At 32.8% G+C, this 20,374-nt stretch overlaps 3 protein-coding genes across 3 annotated transcripts; 1 reads left to right on the forward strand and 2 right to left on the reverse strand.

The window, feature by feature from the left end:
• Positions 1-2,701: 2,701 nt before the first annotated feature.
• LOTGIDRAFT_223114 (hypothetical protein) lies at positions 2,702-9,012 on the reverse strand (the record flags this gene model as incomplete). The annotated part of the gene is made up of 13 exons (XM_009068078.1): positions 8,925-9,012; positions 8,654-8,744; positions 7,876-8,202; positions 7,378-7,559; positions 6,776-6,854; positions 6,309-6,394; positions 6,015-6,096; positions 5,584-5,678; positions 5,215-5,328; positions 4,588-4,678; positions 3,905-4,231; positions 3,220-3,401; positions 2,702-2,776 (listed from the first exon to the last, which is right to left on the reverse strand). Exons 1-13 carry the CDS (start codon positions 8,970-8,972, stop codon positions 2,702-2,704), a joined length of 1,779 nt encoding a protein of 592 aa, XP_009066326.1. The 5' UTR covers positions 8,973-9,012.
• Positions 9,013-10,312: 1,300 nt separating this feature from the next.
• Positions 10,313-15,061, reverse strand: LOTGIDRAFT_169785 (hypothetical protein; the record flags this gene model as incomplete). Its single annotated transcript, XM_009068079.1, has 9 exons — positions 10,313-10,476; positions 10,945-11,020; positions 11,252-11,355; positions 11,574-11,739; positions 12,176-12,345; positions 12,662-12,761; positions 12,953-13,136; positions 13,434-13,587; positions 14,950-15,061. Coding segments are annotated over 9 exons (1,230 nt in total), but the record flags the coding sequence as incomplete, so codon positions are not given.
• An 835-nt stretch (positions 15,062-15,896) lies between these two features.
• LOTGIDRAFT_197780 (hypothetical protein) lies at positions 15,897-20,365 on the forward strand. Its single transcript, XM_009068080.1, has 7 exons — positions 15,897-15,971; positions 16,743-16,884; positions 17,255-17,348; positions 17,681-17,811; positions 18,438-18,566; positions 19,209-19,331; positions 19,792-20,365. Coding segments are annotated over exons 1-7 (636 nt in total). The 5' UTR covers positions 15,897-15,969; the 3' UTR covers positions 19,807-20,365.
• Positions 20,366-20,374: the final 9 nt, after the last annotated feature.

The raw sequence follows: 20,374 nt of genomic DNA on the forward strand, positions 1-20,374 counted from the left end.
GACCCTAGGACATCCTAGAAACAGTGTTAGAAGTTAAGACCCTAGGATATTCTAGAAACAGTGTTAAAGGTTAAGACCCGAGGATATCCTAGAGTCAAGAGTGTTTGGAGGATACATATAGAAGGTACTTCTTGTTTTTCTGCAGGCTAACTGCACTGCCTACGAAAAAAAACAGGGGAATTAGCCCACAGCCAGAAAACTACTGTGAAGTAAGGGTGATGTGCAGTTTAATCAGATTTAAAATCTAAACTTTCAATTGATTTTCATACATTACTAGTAATTCTGAAGACTATTTACATAATATATTCAAGACCTAAATCAACCCTTGAAAATGGCGAATTTGTCCCTTCAATACTAACTATATGATAAACATGTATTGTAGTTGATATCTACAAGAATTGTAGTTGATATCTACAAGACAGTGTATAAATGGTAAATATTGGAATACCGTCTAATTGTTGGAATGATATTGTTAGTTTGTGTTCAGCCTTTATGATAAATGAAATATTCATGATCATGCTTTGTTTTGATAAACTCAGATGGGCTTATTTAGTCAATGACTTGTAACAAATTATGGATAAACGAATCAGACCTTACGCCCAAGGACAAACATTGATGCATTGTGAAACAGTTATAAAAAATCAGACCTCTGTCGTTTTATAAGACCTTTATTATATTTAAATACATGCACCTAAACATTACAAGGCAATGTCTTCTGAACTTTTATTAAGATAAGAAATTGAAGTTTGAATAATATCACAGATATACTATAAATAATGAGACATTAAAAATATACAATTTCTAAAATATCTACTGTACATAAAAATTGGCTAAAAAATACTAAATAATATAACAGTACAATATAACAAACTAAAAATATAATAATCTGGAGATATTTATGTATATCCTGGAACTTTTCAAATCATTTAGTCTCAATCAAATATATTTAAAAAAAAGGCTGTCCTGGTCCGATTAGAAACAAACGCAGAAGAAAATGTGACAAATGATCAGAGGCACTTGTAGTTAAATAAAGAATAAGTGCCAAAATCTTACAATTTATTTCACAACTATCTTGGCAATTAGAAAGGCACCTGGGCCTTTTAAGGTTTAAGCTGCTAGCTTTTGTGAAGGAATTTGGGATATTTGTTACTTGCATTTTTTAATTTAATTTTGAAAAGTAAGTTCCACAGGTTTACATTTAATTTCACAATTGTAAAGGCAGTTGGAATTGGACCAGCTCCTTTTGAGTGGTGAAGGCATTTGATAGCTTGAGTAGGATTCAAAAATTACTAAGGCCTACTCTACTATCAGATAGCATACAATAGCACAAGACATCACAAGTAAGATAAAGAAGAGAATATTATGTTTTAGAAGACAAGGATATCTTTAGTTTGATTCAATTAAGAGCTTGTTCATGATTATCTTTACAGTAAAAATAAATTAAAAGGTCTTTACATAATTTACATCCATATATTGGTATATATTTCTTTATTCTTTTTATCTGGAAAAACAAAACATCAATTATGTTGTATTTATTGATAAGCTATATGGATGAGCTATATTGATAAGCTATATGGATGAGCTGTATTGACAAGCTATATGGATGAGCTGTACTGATAAGCTATATGGATGAGCTATATTGATAAGCTATATGGATGAGCTATATTGATAAGCTATATGGGTGGGCTGTATTAATGAGCTATATTAATGAGCTATATTGATAAGCTAAATGGATAAACTAAATTGATCAGCTATATGGATGAGCTATATTGATAAGCTAAATGGATAAACTAAATTGATCAGCTATATGGATAAGCTATATTGATAAGCTATATGGATGAGCTATATTGATAAGCTATATGGATGAGCTGTATTGATAAGCTATATAGATGAGCAATATGAATGAGCTATATTGATAAGCTATATGGATAAGTTATATAGATGAGCAATATGAATGAGCTATATTGATAAGCTATATGGATGAGCTATATTGATAAGCTATATGGATGAGCTATATTGATAAGCTATATGGATGAGCTGTATTGATAAGCTATATTGATAAGCTATATGGATGAGCTATATTGATAAGCTATATGGATGAGCTATATTGACAAGCTATATGGATGAGCTGTATTGATAAGCTATATAGATGAGCAATATGAATGAGCTATATGGATGAGTTATATTGATAAGCTATATGGATGAGCTGTATTGACAAGCTATATGGATGAGCTGTATTGATAAGCTATATGGATGAGCTGTACTGATAAGCTATATGGATGAGCAATATGAATGAGCTATATTGATAAGCTATATGGATAAGTTATATTGATAAGCTATATGGATGAGCTGTATTGACAAGCTATATGAATGAGCTGTACTGATAAGCTATATGGATGAGCTATATTGATAAGCTATATGGATGAGCTGTATTGACAAGCTATATGGATGAGCTGTACTGATAAGCTATATGGATGAGCTGTATTTATAAGCTAAATGGATAAACTGTATCAATAAGCTATATGCCGATTTAACAATACCAGCAATGAAGTTGAATTAGTATCAGTTGCTCCAAAATGGTTAATACTAACATGTCCTGTTTGACATCTGTTTCCATTGCACAATAATATGAAGATGAAATGGAATAAATCTACTGAGTGCTTTCAGGAAATTTGTAAGGCTTTAACAAGTCTTAACTTACCTATTTTTTCTTACTAGGTGCCTCATCTCCAATCAGAATTAATAAAGCTTTCTTATAATCCCCAGAGGTATCATCCTAGAATAAAACAATGTTTGATCAGAATCTTAACAATAATACATACAGACTTGGTTCTTTCCTTTCTCTAAATCTTGTTTGCTTTCAAATAAATATACATGTAAATGAATTTCATCTGATACCTTGACTGCAATAACCACCTTTCTTGTATCACAAAAGTTTGTAAATGCTTCGATTTTTTTTAATTGTATGTTAGCGAATACAGTTAATCACAGTCCTCAACAGAAAGTTTGTAAATAATAAGCCATGCCATAATGTTGACAGTCTATCTGTGACTGGCTTACAATCCAATCAAATCATTGCATTATGTGATACAAGATAGGTGATTATTGAAGTCAAGATAAAAGAAGAAGTTTATAATAGCTTGACATTGCGAAGATATCCTCAGACAAGAGTCCGGAAGTATCGATAAACATCAAGCCAACTGTCAGAACATTACTTACCGTGATAAACATTCCCAGAGTTTGTTTATAATTCTTCTGAAATTCTTCTTTAATTTGAACCATGTCCACCTCACATCTAGAGACGACTATTCTTACCAGCGTGTCATCATCAGTTCCTAGACCTTTCATAGCACGATATAACTCACTAGCAAAATACGCTGCCTTGTTACGAATACACTTCACTGAAAAACATCATGTTCATTAATTTGATTGTTGATTAGTCAACTTAATATGCTAATTTAATGTAACTAGCACTAGAGACTGTCTTATGAAGATTACACTTCACAGAATAACATGATGTTCACTATTTTACAATGTTGATTAGTCAACTAAAGAAATTGTGAAAAGCATAAATTTTTGTATGTATCAGGGGCACTGGGTATGTTGATTTGCACCATTACAATTTTCATTCAGATATCTCTAAGTTTCCAATCCACTAAAACTATCCCAAAGCCCTTTAGATAAAATAAGTTTATTTTGCAACAGTAAAATTGTTAAGCATTTCTATATTTACAGAAACCACAGGAAGAAAATTGGAATGGTGCAAATAGAGCTATTAGCGCCCCTGATACACATGAAAAAAGTTAAGTTGACCACTTTGATAACGATATCAAAATGACGTTCTCTTTACAATCATATAGTTTTGTAATGTAAAAACAGTTTATATTCAGAAAAGATCTCTTACCAATGGCTAACATACTGTTTTTGATATCACCAGACATTTCACTCTTTATAACATCTTCAATATCATTATTAGCCAGCTTGGCATATTCTTGGAAGGTAGCTCGTAATTGTGCGTAGCTTCTCGATGATAAGATAACATTAAATCTTGATTCATCAGTTCCCCATTTCTTCTCTCCTGCTTCATGTAAAGCTTGAGCATCCTGTCTGGCCTTATTTCTATCAAATTCTGTTCCCTCTGGTCTGTTACATTGTAGTATGGATACAAGAATTCGTTTGAAATGACCAGATGTATCACCTTCTACATCTTTCTCTAGTTCTTTATTATATACTGAAATGAAGGAATCGAAATGGAGTTTTACACCCTACTGTTGAGCATCTAGAGTTTATAAGACTATCAGTGTAACCATATCCCCTAATGTTGCAGGCCTTCCTATATCAAATTAAAAAAAATCATAAATATATCTGGCTTTTTTTTTTTTGCACAGATTTTAAGTTACAAAATCCCATAACTCTAGTAAAATATATTACCCATAACTCTAGTAAAATATATTACCCATAACTCTAGTAAAATATATTACCCATAGCTCTAGTAAAATATATTACCCATAGCTCTAGTAAAATATATTACCCATAACTCTAGTAAAATATATTACCCATAACTCTAGTAAAATATATTAAACTTACATGATTTATAAGTTTCTTTAATAGTTTTCAGTTGTTCATTTGATCTGGTACAAATAATTTCCACTAAAACTTGTTCATCTGTACCTAAACCCTGTTGAATATCAAATAATATCAATAAGATATTAGCACCAAACTTAACTTTCTATTGTATATTCAGTTTGAGCCCGGTAACTCAAACAAATGGTTGTCTTGGGTTCTAATCTCAATCGGCTTGTGAAAGTCACATGACCATGAATAAGTCATATTTCCTCATTATTCCTATTAACCCAGATGAAAATGGGTATTGCTCATCCGGAAAAGATCAATGCCAAGAGGTTTGGTCAAGGACCAACTTGTTGAAAAGATGTAAGTTCTTATTCTTGTAAACGAAATGGTTGTTTATTCCATTGAATATCCCCAATTCACAACTTTGGCAGCTAGAAAACCTCTTTTAAATCTGTTCATGCAAGTTAACCTACAGTGTGCACAAAGTAAAAGGATGAACAAACCAAATACTAACGATCCGTAACCGCAAAACGAAACCAGAAATCCAAAAACAACATAATGGCGAAACATTGGTTGCAGCTAACCAAAAGATGTAATATTACTACTTCCAAACGTATTTAACAAAAGCAGATCCTAACTCACCTTGATGGCTTTATTGAGTTTTTTAGCATCAAATTCAGCACTAGATAACAATAGATCTGTACAAATTGTTTTAAAATTACCACTCAATTCGCTTTTCAACTCACTGGCTAAATCCTGTCAAAAAAAATAAATACATTAGGTTTAAAGATTACAAGGCACTATATTACTGAGGACAGATTTTACCAGATACACTACATGATGAGAATGTGTATACATTATACAGACTAGTCACAATTTTATGGTATGTGACAATACTGAAAATTCAAAAACTCAATGGTAATTAACTCGTTTAAATATATGGATGCATGGTTCAAAGCTATAAGAAAGATGAAATAATAAATAGTTATAACATCTTTTGGTATAAATTACCTTTCCGAACATTGTTTTAAATGATTTAGCTATCTCTATTCTCTGTTCATTTGATCGTCGTGGCAACACACTCAAGATGGCGGCCTCATCAGTTCCTGTAGAAATGAAAAATATAACAAACTATATATTCCAAGTTAGTGGGATATTAGAGAATGACAAGACGATGTTTTTTTCCATTACATACATTAAATCTAAAGATTGTGTAAATGCCATCTTTTAAAAATTAAATTAAATATATTTTCTTCTCCATTGTAATCTAACAAGTTTTCTTCCACAGTTCTGTTCCAATGACATTATTTTTAACCAATAAAAGCGTATCATGTAGATCCTGTTACTTGATCAGGACTGTGGTAAATTTTAAACTAATCAGATTAGGATAAATGTAAGTGATTCACCACAATGATCGCAGTAGAAATTATATGTGAACTCACCAAATCCTTTCATAGCTTTTCTCAGAACCTCACAGTCTTCTTCAGCATTAAAACCTTCAAATGGTTTGACAGTAGGATCTTCCTGTAAATAAAACAGTAGATACAGTCATTTCAAGTTAATTCATTTGTGATTTGCCATATCTTAAACTTACCGGTAAGTGTCAGTGGGAAAATATCACATAAATAGGATAAATGACTCAGCGAGTATGCCAGAAAAAGTATACCATACTACTGTCTCCCATTATTTAACAAGATACTTTGTAGGACTTCAGTTATTTTAAGATTAATACAAACCTGTCTTGGTTCATTTTCTAATTTAACATCCTCATCTAATTGTTCATCTGTTTTATTTTTAACAGCTTCCACAAAACCTTTACCAGCTGCAAGTATATAAGAATAAAACATTGGTCTCAATAGTTACAAGTGTCACATTACAGACTGGATAATGAGGAACATTGAAGGCAGTGAAATTAGAAATGTTAATATATATCAGTAATTTGTATATATGTAGCACAATTTGTCACTGATATTTAAATTCTTACAGACATAGAGATTAGTCATAACCAAATGAAATGTGTGACTTTGTTTTGTGAGGATTTGTGTAAATCTTAAAATAGTGGAAGAGAACTTGTGAACCTTTCATCATCTCTTCAACACGATCAAAACACATGTTTCTTAGCGTTTTCTTTTTAGCCGATAAGCCTCAAAGTTAGTGATAAGGGGATGAGGTTCTTACAACAAAGTAACAAAGGAAATCTTACATTTTGATGCTGTATCTGGTGGATCACCACCTAAAACCAGAGCTAGAATAACATTACGATAATCTCCAGAGATATCATCCTACAATAATATTTAATCAAGATAGATCAGAAGTGGCAGGATGACATTACTATTACTATAACACCTTGTATCACATAAACTCTTAAGTTTTCACCCACAGGGAAATTTAATTGTAAGCTTTTATACACTCATAGATTATATTATATCATTACCATTTTTTAAACTGCTCTTTCAAACCATAGGTCATCCATTTTTTTACCTCTTGATAATCTCAATGCAAACACTGAGCTATAGATAATCTCATTGCAGACACTGAGCTATAGATAATCTCATTGCAGACACTGAGCTATAGATAATCTCATTGCAGACACTGAGCTATAGATAATCTCATTGCAGACACTGAGCTATAGATAATCTCATTGCAGACACTGAGCTATAGATAATCTCATTGCAGACACTGAGCTATAGATAATCTCATTGCAGACACTGAGCTATAGATAGTAACAGTGGCAGCAGATATAAAATCAAGAGAGAGTGCTTCTGCATAGTCTAAAATTCAATCTAGTGAAAGAAATTAACTTACTGCAATATATTGTTCTAAAGTCTGTCCAGTCAATTTTTCAAATTCTTCTTTAATTTGAACTAAATCTGTTTCACATCGAGAGACCACAACCCTTACTAGAGTATCATCATCAGTTCCAAGACCTTTCATGGTTTTCTGGAGTTGACGAGCAAAATGGCCGACTTTATTTTTGACACATCTTACTGTAAACAAAATGATAGACCCATTAGAGATGGAATCATAGTTTTGTATCTTTCTTATTTCCATATAACAAGATGACATACAATAGCCCAAAATCACCATTTGTTTAACCATTTACTACATAACAAAGCATTTGATGTTAAGACTCCAATTGTGCTACAATCAAAACAACACAGTTCCATTTCTTAGTAAGTTGTTTGAGTGTTAAACAAGTAAAGTTATGAAAAGCAAATAAATAACTATGCATAATAAGGCGATTAAAAAATTCTTTGGCTCGTCTGGTAGCCATTTTAAAATGACAGTTCCAATGATACTTACCAATAGTTAACATAGCTCTTAATATATCTCCTGACATCTCACTCTTTAGAACTTGTTCAATATCCTTCTTTGATATCTTCTTATATTCTTCAAACGTGGCACGTAACTGAGGGTAGCTTCGACTTCCTAGTATCACATTGAATCTAGATTCATCCGTGCCCCATTTCTTCTCTCCTGCTTCATACAGAGCCTTGGCATCCTGATGAGCTTTATTTCTGTCAATCTGGTTACTATCGTTACGATTCGCCTGTACTAACGTCACCAGCAGACGCTTAAAATGACCAGACGTATCTCCAATTATATCTTTCTCCAGATCTTTGTTGAATTCTGGAATAGCATTATAAATATTTGATGTGCTTTTTTCTGCAATATATGTCATGATTTATTTTTGCTTTCAAAAGTAGGAAGATTATGAGAAAGAATAGAGTGAGTTAAATAAGACAATTTTATAGATAGATACTTCTAGAATATTTATTACTTCAACGTTTCAATGTGGTTCTCACACCGTCACCAGGAATATAATGAAGAGTGAGGTTCAGCACTTAGTTAAGACCTTGGTGGAGCTCATTTGGTGACTACTGCTCCTTTAGGATTCATGAAATCAACCAGAAATTCAATAAAACAAGTTGAAACAAGGTTCAGAATGTGTTTCATGTGCACCGAAAAAAAAGAAGATGTAAACAGAATTCATAACAACTTTTTAATGTAACAAACTTAGTCCCATATAGTCAATTGAGTCCGTTATTGTCCTTTTAAGGAATTAGTAACTCATACTTACTTTGTTTATAAACTGTTTTGATATGATTTATCTGAGCATTAGATCTGGTACATAATATTTCTATTAAAACATCTTCATCTGTTCCTAATCCCTACACAAAACAAAAACAAGATTTTAGAATTAAGTTAAACATGGATATTTGGGCTCTACATTCTTGGAAAGAATAGGGAAGAATTTCCACCTTTGATAATTCCGTCTATTGACCTAATGAGTCTTAGAAAAGCTACTGAATACTGTACTTGATGTAATTCCTAGTTGACTATGTTCATACCTTGATGGCCTTTCTGAGTTGGTAAGCATCAAATTCTGCTGGTTTCATACACAAACATTTTATAGTTGTAGACAAATTACCACTTAATTCACCTTCTAGTTCTTTTACCAAATCCTGAAATTACCGGTATTTAATAAAACATTTGGTTAAAGTAAGATAACAAAAAATGAAATGAATGGAGTTTTACGTCCTACTTTTCAGCACCATGTGGGAAGTAAGATAACAGACATAGTTGCTGAAAGAACAGACAACTTTGTTTTTATCACAAGAGATATATTCGAATCATACATCTTCATTAAATAATATAGGATGGTGTTTCACTTTATCCAAATAGCTTTGTATGAAGTGGTAAATTTAAATAAATATGAAATTCAAGACTTTTGTCTGTGTGTTCATATTCACTAAACAAAGAGTGTGTAAAGGTTTTTTGATTGGCTAGTTTGAAAATCATGTTAAAATGATATCAATCGTTTTACAATGATATCTTATATTAGGTTGACCTACTAAAATGAAACATGGTAGAAATATATATACATGTAACTTATAATTTTCACAATTGGCGTGTTTTGGATGTCATATGCAATGACAGCACAATTTCTATCTCTAATTTAGGAAATATAGTAGTCACCTTTCCAAACATTGTTTTAAAAGCAGATATTATCTCCTGTCGTTGTGGGTTGGTTCTATAAGCTAATACATTAATAATAGCATCTTCATCTGTACCTAAAATTGAAAACAAGTATACATGTATAAAATCATTTTCTAGACATACAACAGGCCAAGCATAAGATAGTTTCTAACACTAACAGCAATATGGAGTAATATAAGGATTGTAAAGAGGTTTTAAAACTGCTTGTATAAGGGACACTGATATCATCAATTTGCACCATTCCAAGTTTCTATCAGACGTCTGTTGTTCTGGCAGTTCCACTTAAACCTAATGTTTTATATGACACAACTATGTAATGGCCCTTAAATATTATTTGCAGCTTTTGTGATAGTAACAACATATATGGTTTATTAAGTATTTCTATAAATAAGAAACTTACCAAGCCCTTTCATAGCAGCTCTCAGTACTTCTGCATCATTTTCAGCATTAAAATTAGCATATTCTTTAACTGTTCCTTGGTGCTAAAAAATTAACACAAGATTAAGGAACAATTGTACAATCATTTAAAGTAATGTTCACAAAAGAAGATAAATGAAACAAATAGAGTTTGACATTCTACTTTTCTGAAATAAACGGGCTAATGAAAACAGGACCATGCAGTGTGCAGTGCCAGGTCAGCAGTATTAGCCTACTGGTTTTTTTTTATTTCTAACTGTTGAGAGATCTTTTAAATGCATATCCTGTAGCACACAAGACCTTGACTGACAGATACACTTACATCAAAATTTTCAGTTTCCATGGCGAAATAAGGATCTGATTTTTTAGGTACAGGTGGTTTTACTGGCGTAGTTTTTTTACTTGCTGTACTTTTATTAGAAGAATCTGATGAATTTCCTGGGGTAGGTTTCTTTTTTATTACTGGTGACTTCTTTACTGTCCCTCCTATAAAAATTAAAGATAGTGGACCACAGCCATATACGCCCACCACGGCATGCGGATGGTAAAAACGAAACATCCATTTTAAGTTTCATCAAAATCGGTTGAAAACTAATCGCATATTCAAGATTTTGGGGCAAGGGCAATAACTCTGCATCTAATGGTCCAAAATAGCTCAAATTCGAACTTGATCTTCGTTTTAAGAATATGTATACACATACCGAATTTCATTTGATTCAATCAAAAAATCAAGTTTTTAGAGCGTTTACAAGCAAATGTTGACGGACAGATGGACAGACAGATGGACGGACAGGGATGCCGACAATATACGTCCACATACAGAGATGTGGGCATATAAAAGCAATAATAATAATAATATAACATCATGAAACTTCAATTTTTAGGACAAAAAACATAGAAGTAAGATGATGGCAAATACAATCTAGCAATCTCTAATGATAACTTTATGCTTACTTTGAACACCAGGTTTGGCTAAGACCACAGTTAATTTATATCCATCACCAACATCTTCAAAATCTGCTTCATGAATCTAGAAATACAATACACACTATTTACATGTATATTACTTGGTTTAAGGTTTTCACGTGCAATACCTTCCCAATAAGGTACACAACTTGTCCTAACTACGGAAAAACTATTCTGCTTTTAATATACATAGCAATCATCCTCCTGCATAGTTTCTCTTGCATAGTTTCTCCTGCATAGTTTCTTTATCAACTTGAAGATTTATATAAAAAGTTGTTTGAAGCATTACTATTACCTTTCCTATTTTGGGTTCTGCCACAGCTAATCTGAATTTGTTGTTATTTTTAGCTCTGTCTATCATGTGGGCGTAAATATGTAATAAATTATCTTTAAAATCACCTGCAACACAAAACATTAAGTAATTGATAAACAAACAAAACCGGCCAATAATTACACAATATATAAGTGACGTCACACAATGTTAACAGCATACATTTTAAGTTATATTACTTATTATGTTCAGAATATATGACACTATTTCATTTACAATCAGTGTTCAAAGGGTTAAGGATATATATGTCGTTTTATTTCATTTACACTCAGGGTTAAGTACTTACCATTTCCAGCACTAACATTATTTAACGGTGGATCTTTATAGACTGGTTTATATTCTATGGCAGGAGCAGCCTGTGGGGGTGGGGTTTTTACTCTTTTATCATTCTGTTCATTTAACAACTTTCTTAAGTCACCTATTGTCACACTGGAATCTTTGGGCATTTTGCTCTGAAAGAAACTTGATTATTTAAGCAATAAACTGTTACCGTATGGCGGTTATGGTCGTATATCAAGACAAAGTTTGGCTGGGAAATTAATCATTAGTTATTAGTTCAATGGAAAAAATATTAGATAATGTATCTATTACTCAGTTAACATAATAATTTGAGAAATTAAATAGCATCAGATCTTAAAAGGAGTTCAGTTTTTTATCAGTTGTTTTATCAAAGACTTTGTTTTCACTTTGCTAGTTACATTCTCAAATGTTGATTTCACCAATAGAAATATAGATTTAATTGCAGACTATCCATACAACTGATTGTCTTTTTGAAATACACTATGGATTGCTGAAATTCAGTCCATACTATTCCCAGTATTCATTTAACTTCTGTCAAAAAGAAATTTACATGAAGTTTATCTGAATTTTCAGAAAAACTGAACCAACCTGTATCATTTGTTCAGTGAGGTAGCCATATTGTACAGGATAGGGTTGATTGGGATTACTGACATTGACTAATCCCTGCTCTAATCCCTGTAATCCCCCAGGGGGTGCTCCCCATACATTAATCTGGGTACCGGCATAGTTGGTAGGGTTGAAGGGTCCATCTGGTATAGCTGAAATAAAGTTAACATGTTTTCAGAAATAAAAAAAATGCAAACGGAGTTTAAAATCCTTCTTTCCTGCTCCTGTTTCTTTTTAGAAAAAGAATTAGTAATTAAAAATTGCTAAAGTACAAATAAAACAGGAACAGCACATGACATGTTTAACATCCATCTGCTCCCGACTTTACTAATGCAGACAGACAACACTATGCAGAGTGTAATAAGGGGAAATTTGGTCAAAACAGTTTTATAAGCTATATATTATCAAACCTCGAGACTTCAGGTTGACATGAAAGTCTTTGTAGTCAAAATAAAGAAATATACTTACTGACTTCATTGTAGGCTCCAGATTCATAATCAGTATCACCATTACTGGCCCAGGCTTCTCTAGGTTCAGTTTTAGATCTACGTAGTGAATTGGATCTCTGCTGAAAATAACACTTAAATAAAATTTCTTTTCCTGAGGCAAATAATTTCATAAAGGATAGAAGAATAAGTTTGACTTTTGTTGCAGTCAAAATATTGTTTGAAAAAAAAAGAGAAAGCCTAAAATTAAAGAGATAATGATTGCTTTCAGACTTACTGCAGGAAGATAAAATAAAAAAAAATATTTACTCACCCCTCCTTTTAAATTTTGAGATCTGCTACGAGGTCTCAATGTATTGTCTGTATCTGTGGTATCATATTGACTAGAATAACCAGTCCCATAATCATCTGTATAGCTATCACTCTCAGCAGTTGTTGTTCCTACATCATCCACTGAAAATGTTTTTGTGACTACCACACTTTCTTGTAGGCCATCTCTATCAAAAACAAATGAGCTCAATATTTATATCTATTGTAATCTAACAATTTTTTTTAACACAGTCGCATGAAGAATAGTGAGATAGTGTGAACTAAATCCAATTATTTGTTAATTATTGTTAATCCTTGAAATCATTGCCACAGGAGCTGGCCAAGGACAACATTAGATATCTTTGTAATCAAACAATTAAATGTTATTTTTTTTCAAAACAAATAGATTCTCAGTGATTGTTGCTCCATAAAGCTGTGTTTATATTGCTAAATTACTAAATGCCATTCTAAGACTAGATTCTCACCTGCTAACACAAATGGCCTTTAATGTTCTTTTACCAGGTTTTAAAGTAAAAGGAGCTATGTATTTAAATGTTGTTTCTCGACCAGAGATTTTACGTTGAAATGGTAGAGGTTTACTTCCATCTGTTGTAAAATAGATTCTACATCCTGGTGATTCTATAATAGACATGTTGAATTGTGGAAATCAGTGGCTGTAACAATCAGTTCTAATTATCAAAACTTTAATTAGGGGAGAATCTTCCTGGTTGCTCTGACAGTTTGTCCACTATTTAGTTAATCTGCCTCCTTTTACAACCAGTTCCAATGCCACTACTTGTTGAAATCTCATCAGGCATATCATGGTCATCAATTCTGTGTATAGTTCAATAAGGTATAATTTTGTGAACCTGGGGCACGGGGGCCGGGTGTGGTTCAATGAATTAGAAGCTTGCTCTGTAATTTTGAGGTGCAACACCATCAGGCTAGAGTCAGCATCAGTAAGAGATTATACATTGGAATTTTCAAGCCAATTTCCCCATAAAAAATTAGAAAAAAAAGGAGAAAACATAGAAATGAAGAAAGAACAGACTTGCCTGTGCTTATTTCAATGTATGTAAAATTATCTAAATAAGTACTGCGTACATCAGCATAGGGAGGTCTTAATGGCGTTATTTTAGGGGAATCAAGTCCCCCTCTAACTATAGGCATTTTAATAAGCTGTTATAAAACTCTAATAAAATATTTTCACTTATTAAATCTTTAGATCTGAAAGATCAAAATGGGAACTGATCAGGAAATTGAAAGACATGATGGTTTGAAAGTGAATTGTGAACACAGTGTGATAAATTGATTAAATGTTAATGAAGACAAAAATTAATGAAGTAAGTTAATGGGTATTGTGGCAGCATATTCCACTGTTATGTAATTTTGAGATGGAATAATGGAGTTTAACCTCCAATTTTTCTGTACCTAATTTGGCTAATGAAGACAGTATGTTCTTTTGAAAGATGGTATTGTGAAAAATACATACTCATTTGATTGTTACGAAAAGTGGTAAAGCCTAGTTTAAATGAACTTATGAACCTGTTGATAAGACAATATGATTTTATGATGCAGAAAAGAAACCTAAGGCTACTGCTTGAAGATAGTTATTATTATGAAAGAACATGTCAAGAAAATTTATTAAACATAATGTATAAATTTGTTAATCTGTTAGTAACCATGGAAATAAGCACAGTTAAGTTAACACACAAAATTAATATTTTAAACCAACATAATTTCTTAATCAATTTTGAAAACTAAAGATTAGAGATATTTCTATGAATCATTATGTCAAGTAGGGGAGACAGAATTTTCCAGGTGGGCTGACACAGGTGTTTCTTTACCAACATAAAATAATAAGAAATTTAAAAGAAGTGGAACATAATAACAAAGTTTGGAAAAAATCGAAAAAAATCTAGTCTTGGTTATATTTTCAATAAACTACTCAAAAGAAAAATTCAAAAGATTTAACAGAAAATTATTATGGCAGATTCCTACCTGAACTTAATGCAAAATGTGTGTCAATGTTGATCCGTTGTGCTGGTGCTGAATCAAAATTTTCTTTTAATGGTGTAATCACAGGAGCACACAGAGCTCCAGCACTGGGCATTTTCTTTATCTGAAACAAATTAATGAATATTTTTTATAGGCCCATATATGACAAAATTTGAAGAAAAAAATACTATTTTTGGCCTTGATAAATGGTATCATAACGTTTCTATGACACCTATCTAAAATGATTGTGGGTCATCATTGCAATAACAAGAATTTTAAAATGTTTATAAAGATCATTTAAGAAATAAAAACAGGCAAAATGTTTATTTCAATATTAGGCATTAATGAATGCCAGCAAGTTCTTACAAGTTTTAATTTTGTCTGTCTCTATTTTTCGCTCACATTTCATATAAATCTCTTACTTTTACCCAAAGATCAATGTTTTGTATTTTTGCACATTTTTGTACGTAGTTTTTTGAAGAAAACATTCAGAGAGAGGCAAAGAAGAAGCTACTAACCTTTTTTAAACCTCGATTGTTATCAATTGTTTATTTGTTGTTAGGCCGCCATGACACTCAACCGAAACCAGTTGAGTTAGGGCTTCGTCCCTAATTTTTTGGCCAATTTTTGTGGCCAATGGCCAATTTTTATGGCCGGCCAGTGGCTGTGTACAAAGGAAAGAATTTAATTATAAAAATTGGTCATTCTTCATTATCCATATTGGCTATCCGTCACTGGTGAAAGAAATGTTGAGAACTAAGTAATGATTCTATTCATTACACGCCTTTAGAGGCTTTATTTGAAAAATGAAATGAATTACAAATTTTTCGTTTTTTGATTTAATTACAACAATTACAATCAATCCAAAAAATTAGTGTATCCATCGGCCACAAAAATTGGCCGGCCACTGAAGTAATGATGAAGTGTCATTTGAACCAGTTTCAGTGGGAGCACCTGCCGGATATGACGTCAATATTCATCCCTTGCCGCCATTGACGATCGAGGAGAAGAACACAAACATACATGTGAGTTTATAATCCATCGACATCGGACAACAGATGATCGTTGGGTTTTGTACGTATCAGTTTTATGATGGAAGAACGATGGCTGGACATTTTAAGATCATAGATACTTTGTAAAATGGCAGTCGAAGGAGATAAATATCGTTGTATTCATCGTTAGGAGACATGATAGTAACATGTGGAACAATCGTTGTTGTGACTAACTGTTCGATCATCTCTTAGAACCTGTATTCTGTTAGCCTGATTGCCTTTATTTTGCGATGATGACAACTTTCCCCAACGTAACGATGAATGAAGAAAGCATTGCTGCATTCACATGCCAAATATGTCTGAGCAAATTTATGGCCATCATAAAACATTGGATTATATTGTCTACTGTCTAGTCTCTGCTGATTGGTTTATCACTAGTTTACGGACAGTTAGTAGGCTATATTAGCAGTTTCAGATAGATGACAAATGGTTTTTGCCATTTGTCCATATCACTTAATATTTCAAATAATCTCTGTTACTGTTAGACCTAATTGAGATCTAATTGAATGTGAGAATAAAGCAATCAGAGACTAGGCCCTCCTAGATTTCGTTATTTTCCCAGTGGCCTCAACTCTCCTCAATCTTTGGATTCTTTTCTGGATTTATCATTGTTTAAGATTTGGGCCTTGCTTTCAATATCAACTTATGGAATTAGCCATATCATTGCAAGGTTCCAAAGCTCTCTTTGAATAGATCCTATTTATGTCACTATAATTTAGTAATTACCGGTTTTTTATATTATAGGATGCCTACAGAAGCCGTGGAGAAGCCTATCATAGAAGATAAACCAGAAGATGTTTCTGGATCTGATGATTCAGATGGTGATGATGATTCTCCACCAGAGTTAGAGGAACAAGATCCAGCTACCTTAGCTCAACAAAGTCAGGTAGGCCTATGAGAAAGATATATGACCAGCCAATCAACCAATGACCAGCTAGTAAAATGGATCCTCCTGAACAAACCTTGTTATCCTAGGTTTCTTTTGATATGAGGTGGACTTTGAATGATTAGATTCTTGCAAATGATGAAATCTTTCCCCAACTAAACGATATATGGTGATAAAGATGCTGCTTTTAATAGCCAAACTTATCTGATGCAAGAATCTTGATCATTAATGATGTATTTGTTAAATATAGAATACATTCTAATTGATCAGTGCATTGGAAGAAACTGTAACTTACTGCCCTTCTCTAGCTCAATTGATTTGAGGTATTGGTAGACATATAGAGTATTTTAAAATGTCTTTTCTTTTGTAGTTGGCACAAGCTGCTGGTCTTAATGAAGAGACAGTCAGCAGACAGAAACAAAGTAGAAGTGAGAAGAAAGCAAGAAAGGCTATGGCTAAATTAGGTCAGTGCTTATATTTCTAATTCATTGCTAGGGTAATGATTCAAGGGAATAGTTTTGTAGCCTTACTATGGTTATTGGGGTCACATTTTTGGCTTTTTTTGTACACCATTCAGACTTGTTCAATGTCTGTGGTACTCATATTGTAGATATTATTTGAATTTAGTACTGGTAATTCTTGCAAATGATGAAATCTTTCCCCAACTAAACGATATATGGTGATAAAGATGCTGCTTTTAATAGCCAAACTTATCTGATGCAAGAAATCTCATTCTTAAAAAATACTTTGTGCAAGATATATATAATTTGATTTTATTATATTTTTTTCTCTGCAGGGTTAAAAGCTGTTGGTGGGGTCACTAGAGTTACCATTAGAAAATCTAAAAATATTTTATTTGTCATTAACAAACCTGATGTTTTTAAAAGTCCTGCATCTGATACCTATATTGTATTTGGTGAAGCTAAGGTGAGTACACAGATTTATATCTTATAATTGCATAGTCCAGACAATTTTTTCATCCCATTTTGCAGTTAATTGCAAAGATTAATTTCGCTAACCTTGATTTTCCAAGAAGCACTTCATTAGACTAAATACATTCACTTTTCACAAACAAAAGGTTAGACTAAAAAACAAGAATTGCTTGGATATTCTGTTTTCTTGAACTTGTACAAGGTATTTGCTAAGTTTAAAAAAAACTAAGATACAACATTATAGCTACAGAGAACTGTCCTGGAAAATTGTCAGTTTCCTGGGGTTGGAATTGTGTGGAATTCACAGATATCCCGTTTCAATGATGACAGCTTTCCCCAACGTAACGATGTATGAAGAAAGCATTGCTGCATTTACATGCCAAATATGTCTGAGAAACCAATACCTAGATTTCATACAAATGGAATATTAGCTCATTCAAAAGCCAGTAAGATTGTCTGCTAGGTGATTAGATGTCTTGTTTGAATCCTCAAGTTAGATAATTGGAATGCTGTGGGCAGGGCTTATGAAGGCTGTTGGTTTTTAACCCCCTTTACTAGTAAACAGAAGTTTTTTACTACAAAATATTTGGTTTTAGAGACTTGAACCCTTTCCCTTTTCAGATTGAAGATTTGAATCAAGCTGCCCAGATCTCAGCAGCAGAGAAATTTAAAGCACCAGATAGTGCAGGTGGTTTAGATGCTGGTACTATTCAACCTCCAATACAAGAAGAATCTGAGGATGATGAAGAGGTAACACTGAAGTATTTGATATCTCGATATCCTAAGGTGTAATAAGATGAGACCTCGAACCCATAAGTTCTCATTTGATAACCTAATGCACATGGAGTTTAAATGACTATTTTTTGGCATTCCGCATTGTGTGCTTAGTCAAAATTTTAAATTTCAGTAAATTAATGTTAGTAAGCAGAGAATACTCCTATGTTTCTGTCAACTTTTGACATGGTTTTGGTTGTGAAATTGGAATCTGATCAGAGGTTTTGACTTATTTTCAATGATGACAGCTTTCCCCAACGTAACGATGAATGAAGAAAGCATTGCTGCATTTACATGCCAAATATGTCTGAGAAAATTATCAAATATCAATGCCATAACCTTGGATTCTGTAAACATTAGCCGAGGCTGGTTTTGCTACAGGACAAATCTATGTATATGCAGTCTACAGTAGTATCACTGGCAAAAGTTATGCTTTCTATTCAAGATTAAATGATATATCTTGCAAATGATGAAATCTTTCCCCAACGAAACGATATATGGTGATAAAAATGCTGCTTTTTATAGCCAAACTTATCTGATGCAAGAACTTCACTTTTGGAAACAATGTCAAAAATACTTGCTGTTTTTATTAACCGTGATCTATGATTTATCTTTCAGATTGATGATACCGGCGTAGAAGCTAAAGACATTGAACTAGTCATGTCACAAGCCAATGTTTCTCGATCAAAAGCTATTAAAGCACTCAAAAATAATAGTAATGATATCGTCAACGCTATTATGGTAAGTACATTTACATTGAGGTTTTTTCAATCCTCTGGAATTTCTCCATTAGGCCCATTGGCCTGACAGTCATTTGCACAGATTTTGGCTTGACCAACCCAAAGTATGACTATAAAGACGCTTTTGAAACAGTTCTGATTATCTTGCAAATGATGAAATCTTTCCCCAACTAAACGATATATGGTGATAAAGATGCTGCTTTTAATAGCCAAACTTATCTGATGCAAGATAATCAAGTCAACTCTGCCTGTCAACAATTCATGTCCCTGATAAATTGATTTTTATATATACTTGACAAACAACAAATTGAGAACATAAAACCTTTTCACAAAATTTGGTACAGCATGTAGTCTGTTAGCAAGTATTCATGTTAAAAAAATAGTCATTATCTTAAAATCTTGTGATATATCGGACTCTTCACTGGTGTTTACCAAACTAAATAACATGTTTTATATTTCAGGAATTAACGATGTAGCAATTGGTTTGTATTTATCCACTGCCTGTTGTGTTTTATGTAAATTATTAGACTGTGTATAAACATCCTATCCACCCACGATGGATAATAAATCTTTTCATATTATATTAGTAGTTTTCTGGGTCCTATCACAGTATTTCAGACTTCTGTTGGAATCCCAGCAATTTATTTGAGACTATACATAGAGTCGAGCAATGGTAATGATGCAGGACACAAACCACGAATGGTTAGCTTTACTCTGAGCTAGGAAGTGAGTGCCTACATCTTTGCTTGACTTGAAAGCTAACTCTTTTATCCAAATGTCAATACCATTTTCACATGGTGGGTGGGTTCATTTTACACATTCCATGTCCTAAAGGAAGGGGACTGCACGTTGGGTAGTTACCAAGTTTACCGTTTCTGGCAATACCATGTTGTCATGGGTTGTGGGCTGTTTGACATGTTAAGAGGACGCAAACTGTATTGTGTGCCAGTTACCAAGTTCTGAGGCATTAGTCAAAATTTCTTAGTGTGGCTAGACTATTCTGGTACCAAACGTATTAATTTTATTAAGAAATAAAGAAAAAAA

The sequence above is a fragment of the Lottia gigantea genome, assembly GCF_000327385.1.
Source record: "Lottia gigantea unplaced genomic scaffold LOTGIsca_89, whole genome shotgun sequence".
Taxonomy (NCBI): Eukaryota; Metazoa; Mollusca; class Gastropoda; family Lottiidae; genus Lottia; species Lottia gigantea.